The 17,588-nt window shown below is 34.2% G+C and overlaps 1 protein-coding gene across 6 annotated transcripts in view; it reads left to right on the top strand.

Annotated features, from left to right (window-relative positions):
- Lcorl (ligand dependent nuclear receptor corepressor like) overlaps window positions 1-17,588 on the top strand; it is a 151,468-nt gene that overhangs the window by 114,082 nt on the left and 19,798 nt on the right. Inside the window, exons 6-7 of one of the 6 annotated variants that reach the window (XM_057773240.1) lie at window positions 2,789-2,882; window positions 10,808-17,199. In XM_057773240.1, the coding sequence (XP_057629223.1) occupies window positions 2,789-2,882; window positions 10,808-15,611 (4,898 nt within the window). In that variant the 3' untranslated portion in view covers window positions 15,612-17,199. Of the gene's footprint in view, window positions 1-2,764; window positions 2,883-4,148; window positions 8,156-10,807; window positions 17,200-17,588 lie in introns of those variants that run through there. The other 5 variants (XM_057773242.1, XM_057773241.1, XM_057773244.1 and 2 more) reach the window with 5 other exon arrangements.

Here is a 17,588-nt window from a genome sequence, read left to right as displayed (position 1 = left end):
AGAAAAATACAGCTTAATAACCGTGTGCTGACACCTAAAATTAATTAATGTACTATTGGCTCATATGTATTTCTAATTTGCTTTCTCATAAGGAGTAAATACATGTCTAGAAATATAGTTAAGATCTCTTGAAATCTTTTATTTGACTAATTGTTGATACCATCAATTTATGCATTTAATGGAAAGTAGTTTTCTATTTTCACATAAATTGTATGCTGAATGTACTGTTTTTAATTATGACTATTTGAAATACCTACTAATGTTAAATATGCACATGGCCCATTGTCTGGCACTTCGACTGGTAGGTATAAGTTTGAGAAGGTCCTTATAACTTAAACATGAAGTGACACACGGTAAGGTGCTTACATCATCGTAGTTGCTAAGAAGGAAAATTGTGCATGAATACTAACAGGTGAAGGAAAAGCAAACTATAATATATTAGAGATAATGAAGCATTCCTTCCTCAAGTATATCGTCATGAAAGCATAGTGAATACATAGTTGTTATTTACTAAATTAGTCTTTAGTACTTTAGATATGTACACACATAAAAGAGAAATACCAGTAGATGGATCCACCATTTGACAATTTATGAATTATTCATAGGATCAAGGAAATATTCTGTCTCCTAAGCTGACCTCCTTACCCACTGTTCTTTTCCAGTTCAGACAATACTAGGAGTATTTTTCCCCTTTCTAGACAGAGGGAATGCTCTATTGATGTTTGATAGGTGTAGTATCCTTAACTAAATACAAATGATTAGATGCATGAGAAATAACAAGGTTTGGTGAAAACTAAGCATATTGGGCTAAATTAGTAAACTGACCGAGATACTTGAAATAACTTTTATGTAGCAGAAACTTTGTCTGCCTCCTTACACTTCTAAGTGTTCTAACCTATAACTCAACACTAAGTTTCTTCCAATTTTTCAGGTTTTTATTTAGCAAATATACTCTGAACACTTGGACCAGGCACTCTTGCAGGCAGAGTGATGTATTACTGAATAAAATAGATGTGCTGGCTGTGTAACTACAGCAGCTAGAAGGTGACTAATGCATATAAGCAATGCTGTAATGGAAACTTAGCGTGATGATGGTCCACCAAGTCCAGATTATGTCTCAGCTGGCTGGGCGATGCCTAAGATTTGGGAGGAATCAGTGTGACTATGAGGGGAGAAGAATAGGAGAAAGAAAACAACTAAATTGTGGAGCCTTAGAGATGAGAAACAGCATAGAGCTTTCCACATGGAGTTCCCTGTTGACCAGGCCTTTGTGGTCATTTCTCCACACAGCACTGATGCTTTATAAAGATGAAATCTTGTCAGATTGCTGGACTCTTCCAGTGGCTTCCTGTCTCCTTCAGAATTGAAATCATGGCCATGTGATCCTGTATGACTTCTGCTACATTTCTGATCTTACCTCTTCTGGTGTTACTCTACTTGAAGCAATTTTATATGGTGGTCCTTCTGTAGATACCATCCCATCTAGAGCCTTCTCCAGTACATCTGCTTGATTGTTCTCAATCTCACCTTGCTCAGAATCCTATTAATAAATAGCAGTCCTACACCTGGGTGTGGTTCTCAACAGCTGTAATCCTAGTACTAAGACAGGAGATCACAAGTTAGAGGTCAGTCTGGGCTAGTCAGTAAGTTCCAGATTAGCCTTTTCTAGGTAGTAAGTCTGTGTTTTAGAAAATAAATAAAAGATGTATGTGAATATGTGAACACATGTGCATGACCTGCTCAGCCCAAGCTCCATTATTTTATGAACTTGTTCTGCAGTGCCTCCCTAGACAGCACTGCTGTCATCGGTGGTAGCATTGTACAGCTCGGATTGTTTTACTTTTACTGAGCGCCATGAGAATGGGCATTTTGCGTGATTTTCTTTCTTTTCCTTTTTTCTTTTTGTGCTGCCATTCTGCCATGTTGCTTTGTACATTATGAGCAGTCAGTACATGATTATTTCTCCAGAGGAGGCTATGAATATGGTGTTTTATCCATTCATATTTATTATGTCCCCAGACAATTAAATATGAGGATTGACCTTATTAGGTTTTTGGTATACTTTTAAACTGGTATTTTTTTTTCCTCCATGATTCCTTTCCAAAGGCTTAATTTTTCAGTTTTTGAGGAAAAAGAAAGATGTGTCTTCTTGGCCTTATTTCTTATTAGATTTTAAGTTAATCGTGCATTCTGTGCTGGCCTTGTCCTTAAACAATTTCTGAATCATTTAAGTTTTTTATTTGTGAAAACTCACTATTATATCTGTGATAACTATATTTTAATAAAAAATACTGAAAAGTTGTTTTATAGCCATTGGCTTTCCTAGTTTTTTCTATATTGTTATCTGTAGTTTATCTAGTCTTAGTATGATGTTGGCACAGATTCAACTCTTGTAACATTTCAGCAGTTTAAAGTAGTAGATAAGTAATTATTCGGTCTCATTCATAACACATCCTTGCATTGCTTTTGATTTCCCAAAGTGCCAGCTTTGGGAAAACAATCATGGATGAGCTGTCAAGTTGACTTAGCACTGCAGAATCGTGGGAAAGTGACCAAAATTTGATTTTAAGCAAATCATGTGTTTGTTCATGTCTCCTTACCACCTGGTAATACCAGCTCTCCTCTCCTTTTTCCTTATGTAGCACCTTCCCAGTCATGTCCTATTCCTAAAACTAGATCAGATAGGTGTTGATTTGTAGCATTAATACATCAGCAAAATAAGATAGGAAAATGTAAGGGCTGGTGTTCTATTGAAAATATAAAGTTTTTTCTCTTGCAATAATTATAGGGGATGGAGTGTTAGATCTCTCTACAAAGAAAACCAGCATAAAATCTGAAGAGTCGTCCATATGTGATCCTTCTTCTGAAAATGCAGTTGCTGGGTAAGCAATATTACCTAGGAATTATAATTCAATGTCAATATAAATACCTTCTTGCAGAAAACACTTAATACTGTGCTGAGTAGGACTGACATAGTTTTCCTTCAGAATTTTTGTCACTCATAAGTTTGTCTCTCTCATATTTTCATTTGTCCTTTCTCTTTCTTTTTTCTTTCTGTTAAAGAAAAGTTATCAGAACAATCACCAAACTTCAATTCATGTTACTAAAATGAACTATCAATTTAATCATGGGATACAAACTAAGAAGCAGGACAAGTGAGATAACTTGAAATACTCAGGAGGCAATTTAAAGGGAAATATGTAACTTTAATATGTAGATTTTTAAAAGAATGAACCATTTCTAAAAGTGCTGTAGTTACTAATTCTAAAACTAGCATATATATATTTACAGTTTTTGCTTTAGTGTGGTGGCAAACAACTTAATATTTATTATCTAGTAATCACCACAAAAAAAGCCCTTTCATGTCTTTAAAACTGTCACTAAATTAATTTAAATAAACAATTACTAGTGAAATGCTGTTCTGTTGGATTTCGGGGTTTTTTTTTGTAACTTTTGCATCTTCTCATTAACTGCATAGAAATCTTTTTTGTCCCAATTAAATCTGAGATAAATTTATTTCAACTAAGGCTGTAATAGAGCTGGAGTCCCAGGTGTAACAGGCTTTAGAAGATTACAAAGTTGCATTTGAAATAGAGTAACATTCTCAAATGGAATTATTCATATACGTCTTTGTTGAAATTTTCAGTTCTATGCAGAGGAAAGAGTCTGTGGAACTGAGATGTGTGTTTGGGAGTTCTCTTGGTGCTGCAAATTCCCTTTAAACGGGTTGACTCTTTTATTACTTGTTTAGCGGTAACGTCACGTTTCTACTAACAAAAACTCCTGGAGGATTTGGGTATTTTTATAATGGAACTCTAATTGTAAATAAAAATTATAAGTGTTGCTCTGCAAGCAGCTTTCAGAGGAAAAGCAACATCATGAGAATATTTTTACAAATACTCAGTTAGGATTTTATGTTCTTGGAAGGTCTGCCCATTGAGGCCACCGTATCATTGACACATTGTCCTACCAGGACTGTAGCGTTTGCTTTGATATGGAGTAACTACTACATTCCACAGACCTAACGTGTCATAAGCAGTGATGTTACCTAAGCAAGGAGTAAAATAAAGGAGTGGACCCTCCCCTTCCATAGCTGTGTGAGAGTCTCTCATACATCAGTTTACCATCGTTTCATTCCATCCATCCAGGAGACTACACAGAAACAGAGAGGACTATGTGGAAAGAAGTGCTGAGTTTGCAGATGGTTTGCTCTCAAAAGCTTTGAAAGACATTCAGTCTGGAGCACTGGACATAAATAAAGCAGGCATACTTTATGGCATACCTCAAAAAACTTTACTTCTCCACTTAGAAGCCTTACCAGCAGGGAAGCCTGCATCTTTTAAAAACAAAACTCGAGATTTCAATGATAGTTACTCATATAAAGACAGTAAAGAAACTTGTGCTGTGCTGCAAAAGGTAGCCTTGTGGGCAAGAGCTCAAGCAGAGCGCACAGAAAAAAGTAAACTCAACCTACTTGAAACCTCAGAATTAAAATTCCCAACAGCTTCCAGTTACCTCCATCAGTTAACTCTACAGAAAATGGTTACTCAGTTTAAAGAAAAAAATGAAAGCCTTCAATATGAAACTTCAAATCCTCCTGTACAGTTAAAAATTCCTCAGCTACGAGTAAATTCAGTTTCAAAATCACAGCCTGATGGTTCTGGTCTGCTGGATGTCATGTATCAAGTTTCCAAAACCTCTTCAGTCCTTGAAGGATCAGCTCTCCAAAAACTGAAAAATATACTCCCTAAACAGAACAAAATAGAATGTTCTGGGCCTGTAACTCACTCAAGTGTTGACTCTTACTTTCTACATGGGGACCTCTCTCCTTTGTGTCTTAATTCTAAAAATGGAACAGTTGATGGAACCTCTGAGAACACTGAAGATGGATTAGACCGGAAAGATAATAAGCAACCCAGGAAAAAACGTGGCCGCTATCGGCAGTATGATCATGAAATAATGGAAGAGGCCATTGCAATGGTAATGAGTGGAAAAATGAGTGTTTCCAAAGCACAAGGAATTTATGGGGTACCTCACAGCACTTTAGAATACAAGGTAAAGGAAAGATCTGGAACACTGAAGACTCCTCCGAAGAAGAAACTACGATTACCAGACACTGGGTTATATATGACAGATTCAGGGACTGGCAGCTGCAGAAACAGCAGCAAGCCTGTGTAGATTACTGTTAGAGAATGTCTGTGTGTGTGTGCACAGGTGTGTGTGCACAGGTGTGTGTGCACAGGTGTGTGTATGTGTATGTGTGTATCTACATACACACATGGAAATTACAAATGCTCACTCTGACAGGAGACATGAAATTTTACAGTTCAAAAACCACTTACATGCCTTTTGAAAAAGTTTTATTCAGGGTTTTCACTGTGGACAGAATTATAGAGTTGCTTATTAATTCTGATAGTTTGTATTTAATCCTTGTATAAATAGGTGAAAAGTGAAAAAAGATTCAGGTTTTCTTTAGTAGTCAATAGCATAAAATGTGGGAAAACAAGTAATTGTCAAGTGATACATTTTTATTGGTAAAAGAACATTCTAGCCATTCAGTTGAACCATCTTATAATGGAAATATGATATTAATAGTTTGTGAACACTTTTGTGTAACATACTACAAGTACTGTGAGTATGTCAAAGAACCCATCAAAGTTAAATAGTTCTCTCTGCACCAAGAGTGACTAATAGATACAGTATTAATAAACTGCAGTGCATTCTATGAAATACAAAATGCACTGGAGTGCATCCACCAGGATAGAAGAGAAAACCTTAAAGGATATGTATAGTAAAATTTAATATTTATCATTTAATTGTTGATTCAGCAGGAAGTTGGGGTTATAAGTATATAATTTAAATTTTAAAAACTGACATAGTTAACCCCAGCAGCTATAGAATCCTTTAATATAAGATGGATTACTAAAAACAAAAAATAATTTAAATTTAATTATTAAAGTAATTTAATTTTGTTTTTCATTTAAAAATAAGCTAATGTGTAAGGTTAGAAAAGAAAGTTGGAATGCAACTTAGAGCATGTTTATAATGTGCACAGAACAAGCTTGAGAATGGTCATTTTGGTTAAATGTGCTGGTTAGTTGATGTTATGACTACTTTAAGGATTGTGACACACTCCTATTGAAAAACCTCAGTGTAACTTTAATATATTTGCTGCTGTGACATTTCAAAACATTTTCAGTTTATCAAAATGAATTACAGATTTCATTTTGGTGGGTGATACATTATCATTTTGCTAATAACCAAATTTGCAGTTTGTTCAGGGTCTTGAATAGATTTACAGATATATAACACTGAAGCTGTTTTGAACATTCAGTAATGTAAACTCTTTACTAATTGGATAGTTAGAAGCTGGGCAGTGCATTTTAACTTTTACTACTCATATGAGACCAGTAATTTTTATAAAACAGTTTTAAAAATATGGATCAGAGTATTCATGTGGGTTTATGAAGTATGAGTTTTGGTAGTAAAAAGCATGTACCTCCATGTAAAGAATGGAGATTTGCTTTATAGATGAGAATCCTCCGCAGTGCCCCTTTTCTCTGTTAGAATTCAGGTTCTGGTCATTTTCCTAAGCCACTTTTTCTAAGTCCAAAAGGAATTCTTACAGCTGAATTTAAAAAATGAGTGCACCTTTTCAAATACTTGTGTTTTACACTTGTGTTTGTGTGTGTTTAATAATCACATGAATATGTGATTGTTCAGCTACTAAACTTTAAAACTGCTTACATATATTGAAAGAAACTGAAAACTAAGAAAATATATAACCAGGTAATTACTTGGTCTCTGAGATCTGTATTGAACATGTTCAGCTGTTAATGTTACCTGCATACTAGGATATGAATCCTCATCTTTTTCTTCCCCCAAGAAAATATACATAATAGATTATAAGACAGCATTTGTCAGGGTCATCTTTCTTTTTAAAGAATTAAGCCATATTTTGTGAGGACCGGAACATGGATTATTTATTATATTTCCCCCTATTCCCATTGAAAAACAAACTTAAAAAGTAAATGCTTCAGAAACAATTTTCTTGACCTCTTTATACAGAATTTTGCTTGCAAAACTTTGGGAGCTCGAATGCATTACATAATCTTTATATTGTATTGACCTTTTTTATTCCTCACACTATATTTACATTGATAAATTGATTGAGAAGTTTATAGTAAAGGGAAACTTACAGAACACTTTTATATCATTTAAAAGATGACCTGACCAAAACCTTTACAGGATTCATATATCAGGGATCATTTTGCTATTGACTTCACAGTGATCAGTAGTTTTATAGGTAATATTATAGTTAATTTGCAGCATTTTCGTACTTGTATTATTTATTTTTGGTCAAATAGTAAATTAAATATTTTTTGATAGTTTATAGGTAATGATCAACCCATAACTTTTAAAAGAAACATAATGTTTGTATTACTGAGTTGACTTTTTGATTATACAAACTAGGAAAGGCAGGGAAGTTTATGGGTTCCCCTCTCCCCACTGATTCTATTAAGATATCCTTTATGTTATACTTTCAAAGTACTTTATAAATTTAGTTACCAGTTACTACTTTAATTGACAGATTCTGAAAAGTACAGTTTCAGCTGACTTTTAATGAACATGAAAGCAACCCTTATGTGCTTTCTACTTATTTGAATGTTCCTCAAGTATTTTATATTTAAAATAAAAAAGAAGGAAAAGAAAAAAACAGTGCCTCTGTTTTTAGAAAACTACTGCTCAGTAAAGTTGTTTAAAGCATTTCTGGTAGCTGATGACAATTTTATATCAAACTGTATACTGACTTTAGTGAGACTGATTTTTTTTAGTTGTTTACAGTGCAGATACTTGTGTTTGTTTTTAATTGCAGTATTTTCATTGTCGCAGTAATTTAGTAAAACTCTGTGGCTGCCTTGATTTTGACAGATTTTGTTAATATAAACTGATTGTTAGGCAATTAGTTATATTTATGCATAAATCAATTGCACTATAATTCATGAATTATTTATTACAATATTTTCTAATGAATTCATGTATCTGTCTTGTGTTGTACATGTACTGTAATTTTGTTCCTACTTTGTGTTGTTATATATCTAAATCTGATTGTATGAATTTTAATTGTTCAGTTAATGTGTTTCTAGGTTGTAATTTGTAGTAAAGCACTTCAATGCTTTTGCACTTAAATTTACAACACTGTCGGTGTGTGGTTAATTTACTCATTCAGTAAAAGAAAAGAAAAGTAAAACTTGACTACACTGAATTCTTTGATTCCCTGTGAGGAGTTTTTGGTTTCTGTTTTTTAACAATATTAGAAATTGACTCTCAAAAAAATTGTCACAACAAATTTCTAACAGAAAGGGGGCAGAGTAACAGAAATGAGATGTTTGAACTTATAAGGAACAGGAAAGAATTAGAAAGAATTGAACCTAGAAAAAAAACATGAAAACCAGTTAGACTAAGAGCCAGAGACTGGTGGATCACTGTGAGTTCTAGGCCAGTTTAGTGTTCATAGTGAGGTCCAGACCAGCCAAAGCTACATTCTGATACTCTGTCTCAAAATCACAATTTTAAGAATTTTACATAATTACTTGAGAATAAATTCTGGATTGGAGATTCACACATATGCCTGTTCACTCATTACATTTTTCTTTGAGATTCTAAGGTGGAACAAAAGAGAGGAAAAAAAGCTTTGAAACCAAACAAGACTATTTTAAAATTCTGTAATTTATTAATATAGTTGTCCACCAGGATATATAAGATAAAATCTAATATCTGAATATATTTGTACTAATCTATTGTTCATATTACTAAGTGAGTATCAGTGACCACTGATATTTTTCAATTTCCAGTATAAAAACTAGCAAACTGAATAGGAAAACTCTTCCTTTAAAATAAAGATTTCCTTGGAAGATCAGAAAAGTCATATTGACGCCAGTGGTTTTCATAATTTTATGAGATTAACAAATTGAAATTATAACTTTTTATATTACTTAGCATTTGCTGCTTTTTGATCATTTACGTTTTGACAGGGCTTATTTATTTTTATATTGGGATTCCACCCTGGGCTTTGGACATGCTAATCGGCACACACCCTCCCATCTCCTCACTGCTTCTGTATAAGTCATTTCATTAGCAGCATTTTAGGCACTGCTAAAAGGATATATTGTAATTACATAAAGCATACTGTAAAAGTTTGTAAGCACTCCACTTATTACTACTTAATAAGTATGCTTAGCAAGCCTTAGCATTATTTCAGAACCTGTTTGAATCTACTTAGGGTGTGTTGACTTTTCTTTTGCTTGTCTGAAATCAAATTTGAATTGCTGGAAAAGGATATAATTTTCTAATATTTGGTAACTATCATTTGGTGTTACCTTTGCTCTACATTTTTTAAAACTTTTACATTGAATCTTGAGTTATTTCTTATCATTGTACACTCTGCAGTATAAAAGTAGATTTAAAAAATATTTACAGAAGGGACCAATACTGGGGCTATATATCTTCTTTTGTTTAGAGGCAGCACTGAACTTTAAGGTCTTTGCTTATTTTGGTTTATTTTCACTTTGTTTGCTTCTGTATGTCAGAACATGTTGCTAGTCTCACTAAAACATTTGTAAAATATAATTTTTTCAGTGAAATTTTGATCACATGCTCAGAACTTGCTTCGGTACTTTTTAGTACTCCAACAACATAATTGTATAAAACTCAGTAAATTATTGTGTAATAGTTATAGAGAAAGTTATTCCAGTGTCAGGTAGTAATATAAAAATATTGATTTCACTGCTATTTTAAAACAAACCCCTTTAATTTTTAATACCATGAACATAGTGTTTATTTAAAAAAAAAACACACATTCTTCAATTGAGTCAGTTGTAAGTAGTATATCCCAATTACAACCCTAAGTAACATTTTTTTTCAGACTAGGAACAAATGATAGGCATATTGGGTTAGGAGAGAAGGGCTGTTCCCACAGAGTTTGGTGATGTTTCATTAAAATGGATACTTTTCTGAAACAGAATTCCTTTAATATATTTTATTCTTCTTGCTGCTGGTATTGAATTAAAAATATAGGCTTCTATATTGTTGATAAGCAATCCTGGGTTTTAGTTAAAGTCAGATATGTATTAGTTTCTGTGATGGGGCATTCTCCAGCATTTGAAATTTAATAATTAGGTAAGTAATACCTTTAGTTTTCCTATGTTTTCCATAGTTTTTAAAAATCAGTTAAAAGTAGATTTAATTTTTAAATAGCTTCCTTTTTCTTTTATATTCTTCCTAGGTTAAAATGACTGCAACTTAATCTCAGAAATTTGATAACTTTCTTCATGATTATGTAGAGCTCTCTTAATATTACATTTCTTTTTTACTACCTACCAAAGTATTTTAAATAAAAATAAGATTTTACTCCTTACCTTCCTTATTTGCACTAACATGGACATGATAATTATAAAACATGGCAAAGTGTCATACTTTACAAAAAAATTTATTCCTTCTGAAGCACTTTTCCTAAAAGTTTATTAATATATCCAAAATTCTTAATATTACCAATGTGTTAATGTAATAATGTGGAATCACCAGCTTTGTATTGCAAAGGCTTCACTTTGACTCCTGTACTTTGTCATAAGAAATTACTTACCAGTGCTTCATACTGTTTCTGCTATAAGTAACCAAGATGTCCTTGCAGTTCCGTTTGTAGGAGTCAGGAGTCCAGCAATATCAAAATACGTCATTCAAACGCTGTCAAGAATTATAACTCCTTATCTTTGCTGTAATTCATTTTTTGTTTGATTTTTATTTTTAGTTCAACTGTTGATGCAAAATCAGAGGAAGCTACTAAAATGGAAAAAGGAAAATCAGCATTAAACAAAGTTTTGGAATCTTTGTGCATACATCACCATCAACAAGTTTTGGCTATGTTGAAATTTCTAGTCCAAGAGCAGAATGCTGCTTCTATTTGCTGTTGTAACTCATCATGTACTATGTCTTCAGAATCTCAAAAACCCCTATTCGAAGATGATTTACATGGTCTGTTCTGTAGCTGTGAATATAGACTGGCAGAAAGAGGGTGTTTACACAATGAGAGACAAAGCCCTGGTTTAATGCCTCTGCCAGTCTGTATTAAAGAATTACATTGTCTGTCTTGTCAAACTGTATCTGTTGAACACATTAAGACAGTAGTGAATAGTGGTATTGAAAGCAGTTATAATGCACACAGGTGCTGTTGTGGACAGTTAGCAAAGAATAACTCGACAAAATCAGCCTTTCATAGTCCTCTTTTGTCAAGGGAAGTTTGTGATCTTTCAGTCAGTCTTAAAGATGCCTGTAGATCTCGAAGTCCCTCCCCCCCACCATTATCACCTGTGGAGACTGGAGGATTTGAAAAGTGGAAAGACATCGTCTCAGAGCTTTCAACCTTAGAAAATAACAAACTTGAGTCAAGCATTAATCAGCCTCCATCTCTCACACCAGCCGAGATAAGCATTCACAAATGTGATCAAGACAGCAAAATAAATAAAACTAAGCAGTCCAGTAACTTTGATTCTGTGCTCTTGGATACCAGCAGTAGTTATACCTCAAATTATGAAAAGGGTGAAACAGCTGTAATTTTTCAAGATTTAATGGATCGTATTAATGAAAAATTAAAATCAATAGAAACCACGGATACATCAAACCTCATGAAATTATCTAGCACTGATTGTGATTCAGATAATGATTTTAAATTGGGAAATTTAATAACATCTCTCTTGCACAGTGCAACAGCCAGTGATTATAGTTTTATGGAATTACTAAGTCAACATGATAAGAAGGTAGAAAATAAAATTATTCAAACAAGATTTCGAAAGCGTCAACAGACCTTATTTGCCATACACAACTCTCCTGATTCACCTGTGATCAGAAGGCAGTCTTTACAGATAAAAAGAGAACTTGCCAGTCTTGATGAAAACTTTCTGAGGAAAAGATACAGTGAAAAAAATCCAAGAAAATTGTCATGCAATGATAAGATGCTTTCAGTGAACAAAGAATTCCAGGCTTGTCAAGAACCTTTAAAAAATTCTAAGAGCTTTCAAGATGAAAATCATACAGAAACACTTTCTTCACCAAATGATGTAGCGCCATCACTGCAGGTACCTCTTGAGAGCTTAGGAACTAGCAAGGTTTATGATCAATTTTCAGAAAACATTAAAGCAACTTCATCTGAGAAAATGAGCCAAAGAAAATCACCAGAGAAATGTACAGCTGAAAAACTGACTGTACAAAATAATAGTGAAAATACAAAACTAGAGAATACTCAAACACTTTTGAGAACGGATGTTCCTTGTCTTTTAAGCAGAACTAAACGAAATATTGTGCCTCCAGGGTGGTATTCTATATATGTAACAAACAATTCTGTTTCCAAAAAATTCCCTGAGGGCAAAAGAGTATCAGACTCTGCTCACAGCAAAGGTCCAGTCAAAGATCCAACTGAAAGTCTCCAAAATAGAGACTTAAACAAAATTGCAATGAATTCTAATTTACAAGTTGTTGTGGAGCGTTTGGAAGACACAATAAATATGGCTCAGAGGTCTTGGACTAATCAAGCACAATCTGAAGGATTTAAAGCCTCCAAGAAATTGATAGGAACAGACGGTAAAGACCAAAGTGGGACAGATTTGACCTGTACTTTAAGTAGAATGGCTTGCAAAAGTCAGGGTTTATCAAAATCTGTAATACCATCTAGCAATAAAAGAAGTTATGATATGCCTGTAATGGATTTGAACAAGAGACTTCATAATCCAAAAATAGCACCCATTTTAGAGAGAGGGGGCATGACATCCAGTGTTGAAAGTGTGCCAACAAAATGTGAAGGAATTGAAAGTTCTGTTTCTAACTATTCTAGTCCTATCAAACTCATGTTTTTATCTGAGATTAAAAACAGTGAAGGAATCAAATATACCTTAACTTCAGTCAGCACATCACAGTCAAATGCTGAGGTTTCTTCTCACAAACATAAAACACATCAAGTAAGTGGAAGAAAAAGAGAAGTAAAGGAAGACATACCATGCATTAGCTTTGAAGATTACAGTTCTAATCATGATATTAACTGCCTTCAAAGCAAAATAAACAAATTTAACTGTGTACAAGAGGCCACACCATCATCTGCAGAGTTTACTGACAGTTTAAACAGTGATAAGCCACAAGAAGACCCTGAGGGAAAGTCAAGTGGTGGTGTTGACTTACCATATAAAAGAAAGCCAGGGAGGCCTAAAAAAATTGGCCCCCAAGTTGTGAAACAGACTAAACGACCAATTGGAAGACCACCCAAACCTAAAGCTGATCAAACAGATATCAGTGTTGGCCAAAATGAGTCTTTTAATGCTGGAAAGAAAAATCTAGAATGTCTATCAGAAGTGAAAGAAGGTCTTTATAGAAAGAGTATTACTGTCACTGTTGTTTATGGAAGGTCAAGAAGAACTAAGAGATGTGTTTCTGAAGGAAGCATGAACATCAGCAACATCTCATTGAACAATGATATCTCTGACTTTGCAGTTAACTCTAGTAGCCTCAGAAATGCTAAAAATTATGAGACTGACTGTGGTGGAAGTCTAAGTGCTGTGTCAAGATTGACAACTGAAAGTGGGGTTTTTTATTCTGACTTTGAATATGTTAGACCCATCAAGACCAAGTCTGTGATCCCTCAGGCTTCCAAGAACATTATTCGACCAAATCAAAAGCCTTTGTCAATTGTTAGGAAGCCGGGGAGACCTGCAAAAGTGAAAATCTCTGGTATATCCGTGACTGTTAGTAGAATTTCACCTCAGGAAAGAGAAGTATGCCTTAGCAGCTGCTTACCTTCTTTAGAACAGGAGACTATGTTAGAGAAAACTTGCCGAGAAGAAAAGCTTGACCAACAGGGTAGTAAGTTAGATAAGGTCAGACCCACTGATGTTGACATATTTAAGAATGAATCAAATAGTGATGTTTCTATACCTCCAAAACATTCAATCAGGGCCAGAAAACCTTTCCATTTCTTACATTCACTTGCATCTTCTGGCTCGCTTACTTACAAAAGTGGTTTGCGTCATAAATCGTGTAAATTCCATTTGCAGAAAGGCAAAAGTCCAAAGAAGAAATACAGGCAGTCAAGTTTTAAATTAGCTTCCAAAGGATTCCCAGGATCTAGACGTTCAAGGAAAGCAGAAAAATGTTTGGAAGATAAAAAATTAATGCCCATTTCTGAAGTATCCTTGGACCCTGTTATTTCTTCTAGTCCTTTACTCAGATGGTGGGCTACTTCTGCTTCAAATGATTCATTGTTAGAGGAATTGAATAATAGATTTGAACAAATAACAAATGCTTGGGTGCAGGTGAGTAGAGATGAAGCTCAAAATTCCGTTCATAGAGCAGGCTCCACTGAAAGCCATGGTTTTAAAGCAGCAAGCCCTCTGGAAACCTGTCTTGTAGAACTTGAAGTCTCACCTGTAAAAATGCTTTTTCAGAAAAAGTATAATTTGAATGAACTTTGTACCTGGTTTATGCAAACAACAGAAACACAGTCCCTTTCTTTAGTTAGAAAAGCAAATGCTCGAAACCCTTTGGAAGTGATAAGTACCAAGGGCATTAAATTAGGGGTGAAATGCTGTGGGTTTAATGCCAGCCCCTTCAGGAAGCACTTTAAAAAATTTGCTGTCTCCTCTCCTTCAAAGTCAGCAGGGAAATTCCATATACTACATAAAATGATTGGCTCACCACTCTTAAATGTGAGAAGAAATTTAACACTAGCTAGGTTGAAAAAGACTGAGTTTAAGAGTTTGCACTGTGAAAGGTGGAGAAAAGAGGAAAAGCCTCACAGCCACAGAACAATTGATTGGAACTCAAAAAGAAGGAACTTAAGATTTTTCTGCCAGAATCAATTTTTGACTAAGACAGAGAGGGAGACAAATGCAATGACATCACTCAGTGGGAAAAGTACAGTGGGTAGCCAGTGGGCCTTGCCACCGGAAACCAGAGTCAACTTTCCTCAAGAGAGGGTGGCAGTTAATGATGTCACCACACCTGATAGTTTAGAGAGTAAAGTTAAGTCAGAAGCAAAGGAGAATGAAACAGGGTATGGCCAGACTGGTTCTGAAAAGGGACAAAGACTAGAAAATGTGTTTTCCAATAATTGGAAGTCAAAAACTTTAAAAGACTGTAGAATATTTTTGAGGAAGATCAATTGTCTTGAACACAGAAATACTTTTAAGCTAAATACAATCATTTATTCTCCTGAATCTGTTGACAATGAGATCCAGGTGCAAGGAGAAGAATCAAAGCGTTTTAATTTAAGGTCCCATTCAGCAAGGCAAAATTTCTTTAAAACACAAAATAAAGAAAGAGGAAATGCCAAAGCAACTAGTCCTGCAAGTGATAGATTGACTGATGAACTTGACAGTAGTCAGTTAAGTAAGCTGGTTAATTTTGAAAAGAATCCTGATCATTCTGAGGCTCTTAGCAAATTAAACAAAAGAAAAAGACCACCATGGAAGACCACAGAAATGCCACCTAAAAGACATAAACGACAGTCTTGCAACAATGGACAAAAGGCAAATTGTACAAAATCCCAAGTAGGTAAGTTTTTCTCTCCTTAATCTTAAAGTTTCATTGTAGGTGCCTTGAGTAAAACATAAGCTAGTGGATAGAAAAGGAAGAGCTACTTGGAGTCTAATTTATTTCTAAACTATTTGAACAATCTCATTTCTTGGCACCTAGTATGAAAGCCCTGAAATTAGGTGCTGCTAGGTGTGGTGCACTTGGCCACTCGGTATCAAACAAATACATTAGAAGAGACATGAAGAGCTTCCTGAAAATACCCATGAATATATTTGATAGATGACTGTGACAACTAAAACTTCACTACCACAGGCTAATACATGCTTTTCCTTCTCAAAACTATGACAATATGCAGAAAACTGCTAAGACTCATTTAAAGACCGTGACACTAATCCTAGGGTGTAAATCTTCCTTATTAAACTGTTACTCCATTTGATATTGCTTTGAAAACCTGCTGCAAGACTGCTTATTAAAAAACCAGGAACTAAAAGTTTCTCAGTGATCACCAAGTATGTTAAGTGGACTTCTGTGTTTCAGACATTGAGCTCACTTGTATAGATATAAAGAGGAGAATTCCTTTGTAGCTGAGCAAGTCACTGTTAAGGTCATGGCAAATTTAGAATGCAAACAAATTAAATTGTAGTAAGATGCCTTACATGGGTACCCCAGGGAGATTATTACCCTTTTGAATGTAAATGAAGTGAAAATATGAACATAGTAGTTGCCAGCATAGGTATTTCCATCTGTTTTTCTAGTAGGTTCTGGACAGTGCAAGATACTAGAGATGGGAGACCATGAAAGAATGCCAGGTTACATTTAGAAAGAATATTTTATGGTTTGTGTTAATTTTTACATTTTATAGTTTAGAGAAGTCTTTGAGGGCTGAGGGAAGTATTGGTGTCTTACCAGAGTCGATAGCATCAGGTCTGATTTAAACATTGAACACGCCAGGCAGTGGTGGCGAATGCCTTTAATCCTAGCACTCGAGAAGTAGAGGCAGTGAAATCTCTGTGAGTTCAAGGCTAGCCTGGTCTACAGGATGAGTTCCAGGACAGCCAAAGCTACATGGAGAAACCTTCTCTTGGGGAAAAAAATAAAATTAAATGCAGCAATTAAGTTGAAAAGTTTTAAATACGCTAATGGTTTTGTGTGTACCCCCAATTCAACTAGGTAAATAATTTTAACATGCAAAATTCAGGACTATGTAACGTATAATGATTAAAAATTTAAATATCTATCATGAAATGACAATATGCTTAAAGGATGTCAAAGTAGAATATCCATTATGAAAGGTAAATAAAAACTAGAAAGAATACCTTGCTTGTGATCCTCAAGAAGGCTAAAAAATAACATAACAAATGCCATGTCACAAAAATACCTAATAGAGAATTTTTAAGTTTCACAAAGAATAAAATATAGTTTCATTTTTACTTCTGTTTCATCTTCATCTCATATTACAGATTTTCAAAAGTAATTTGCATTAATTCATTTTCCAACAGAACCGTATATTATCCTTGCAGCTTCTCACCCATTGTATGTCCTAACAATCAAACACAATCTTACTTTAATATTATTCTTTACCCTGCCAAATATAAGATTACCCTAAAACAGGAAGATGGAGAATATTTAAATATTACTTTTGCAAATTAATTTTAAAATCCTTTTGGGGTATTTAAAAATTAGCATCATATGAAGAGTTGTCTTTCATCTTTTCCATTTTAAAATTTGCTAGTACTGTTTCCTGTTCTGCTTAAAATTTTATTCATCTTTACTGATAACTTTCCTTCTTTATTTTTAACATCCTTTTCTAATCAACAAGATCATTATTTTTATAAAATTGTATTTATAACAATATTTGTTATGTTTATGTGATTTTTAAATGTTTCTTGCAGTGTTGTGTTCTTTTCTCATTATTCTTGGCAGTCCATACTCGTTTTTGCCTTTCTGGAAGTAACACTAAAGCTCATCATTAGTTTTATGTATTTTCTTTTGCATAGAATAATTAGTGACCGGAG

This window comes from Chionomys nivalis, chromosome 6 (assembly GCF_950005125.1).
Source record: "Chionomys nivalis chromosome 6, mChiNiv1.1, whole genome shotgun sequence".
In the NCBI taxonomy this organism is placed as follows: domain Eukaryota; kingdom Metazoa; phylum Chordata; class Mammalia; order Rodentia; family Cricetidae; genus Chionomys; species Chionomys nivalis.
This window is presented reverse-complemented; position numbering and strand designations above follow the sequence as displayed.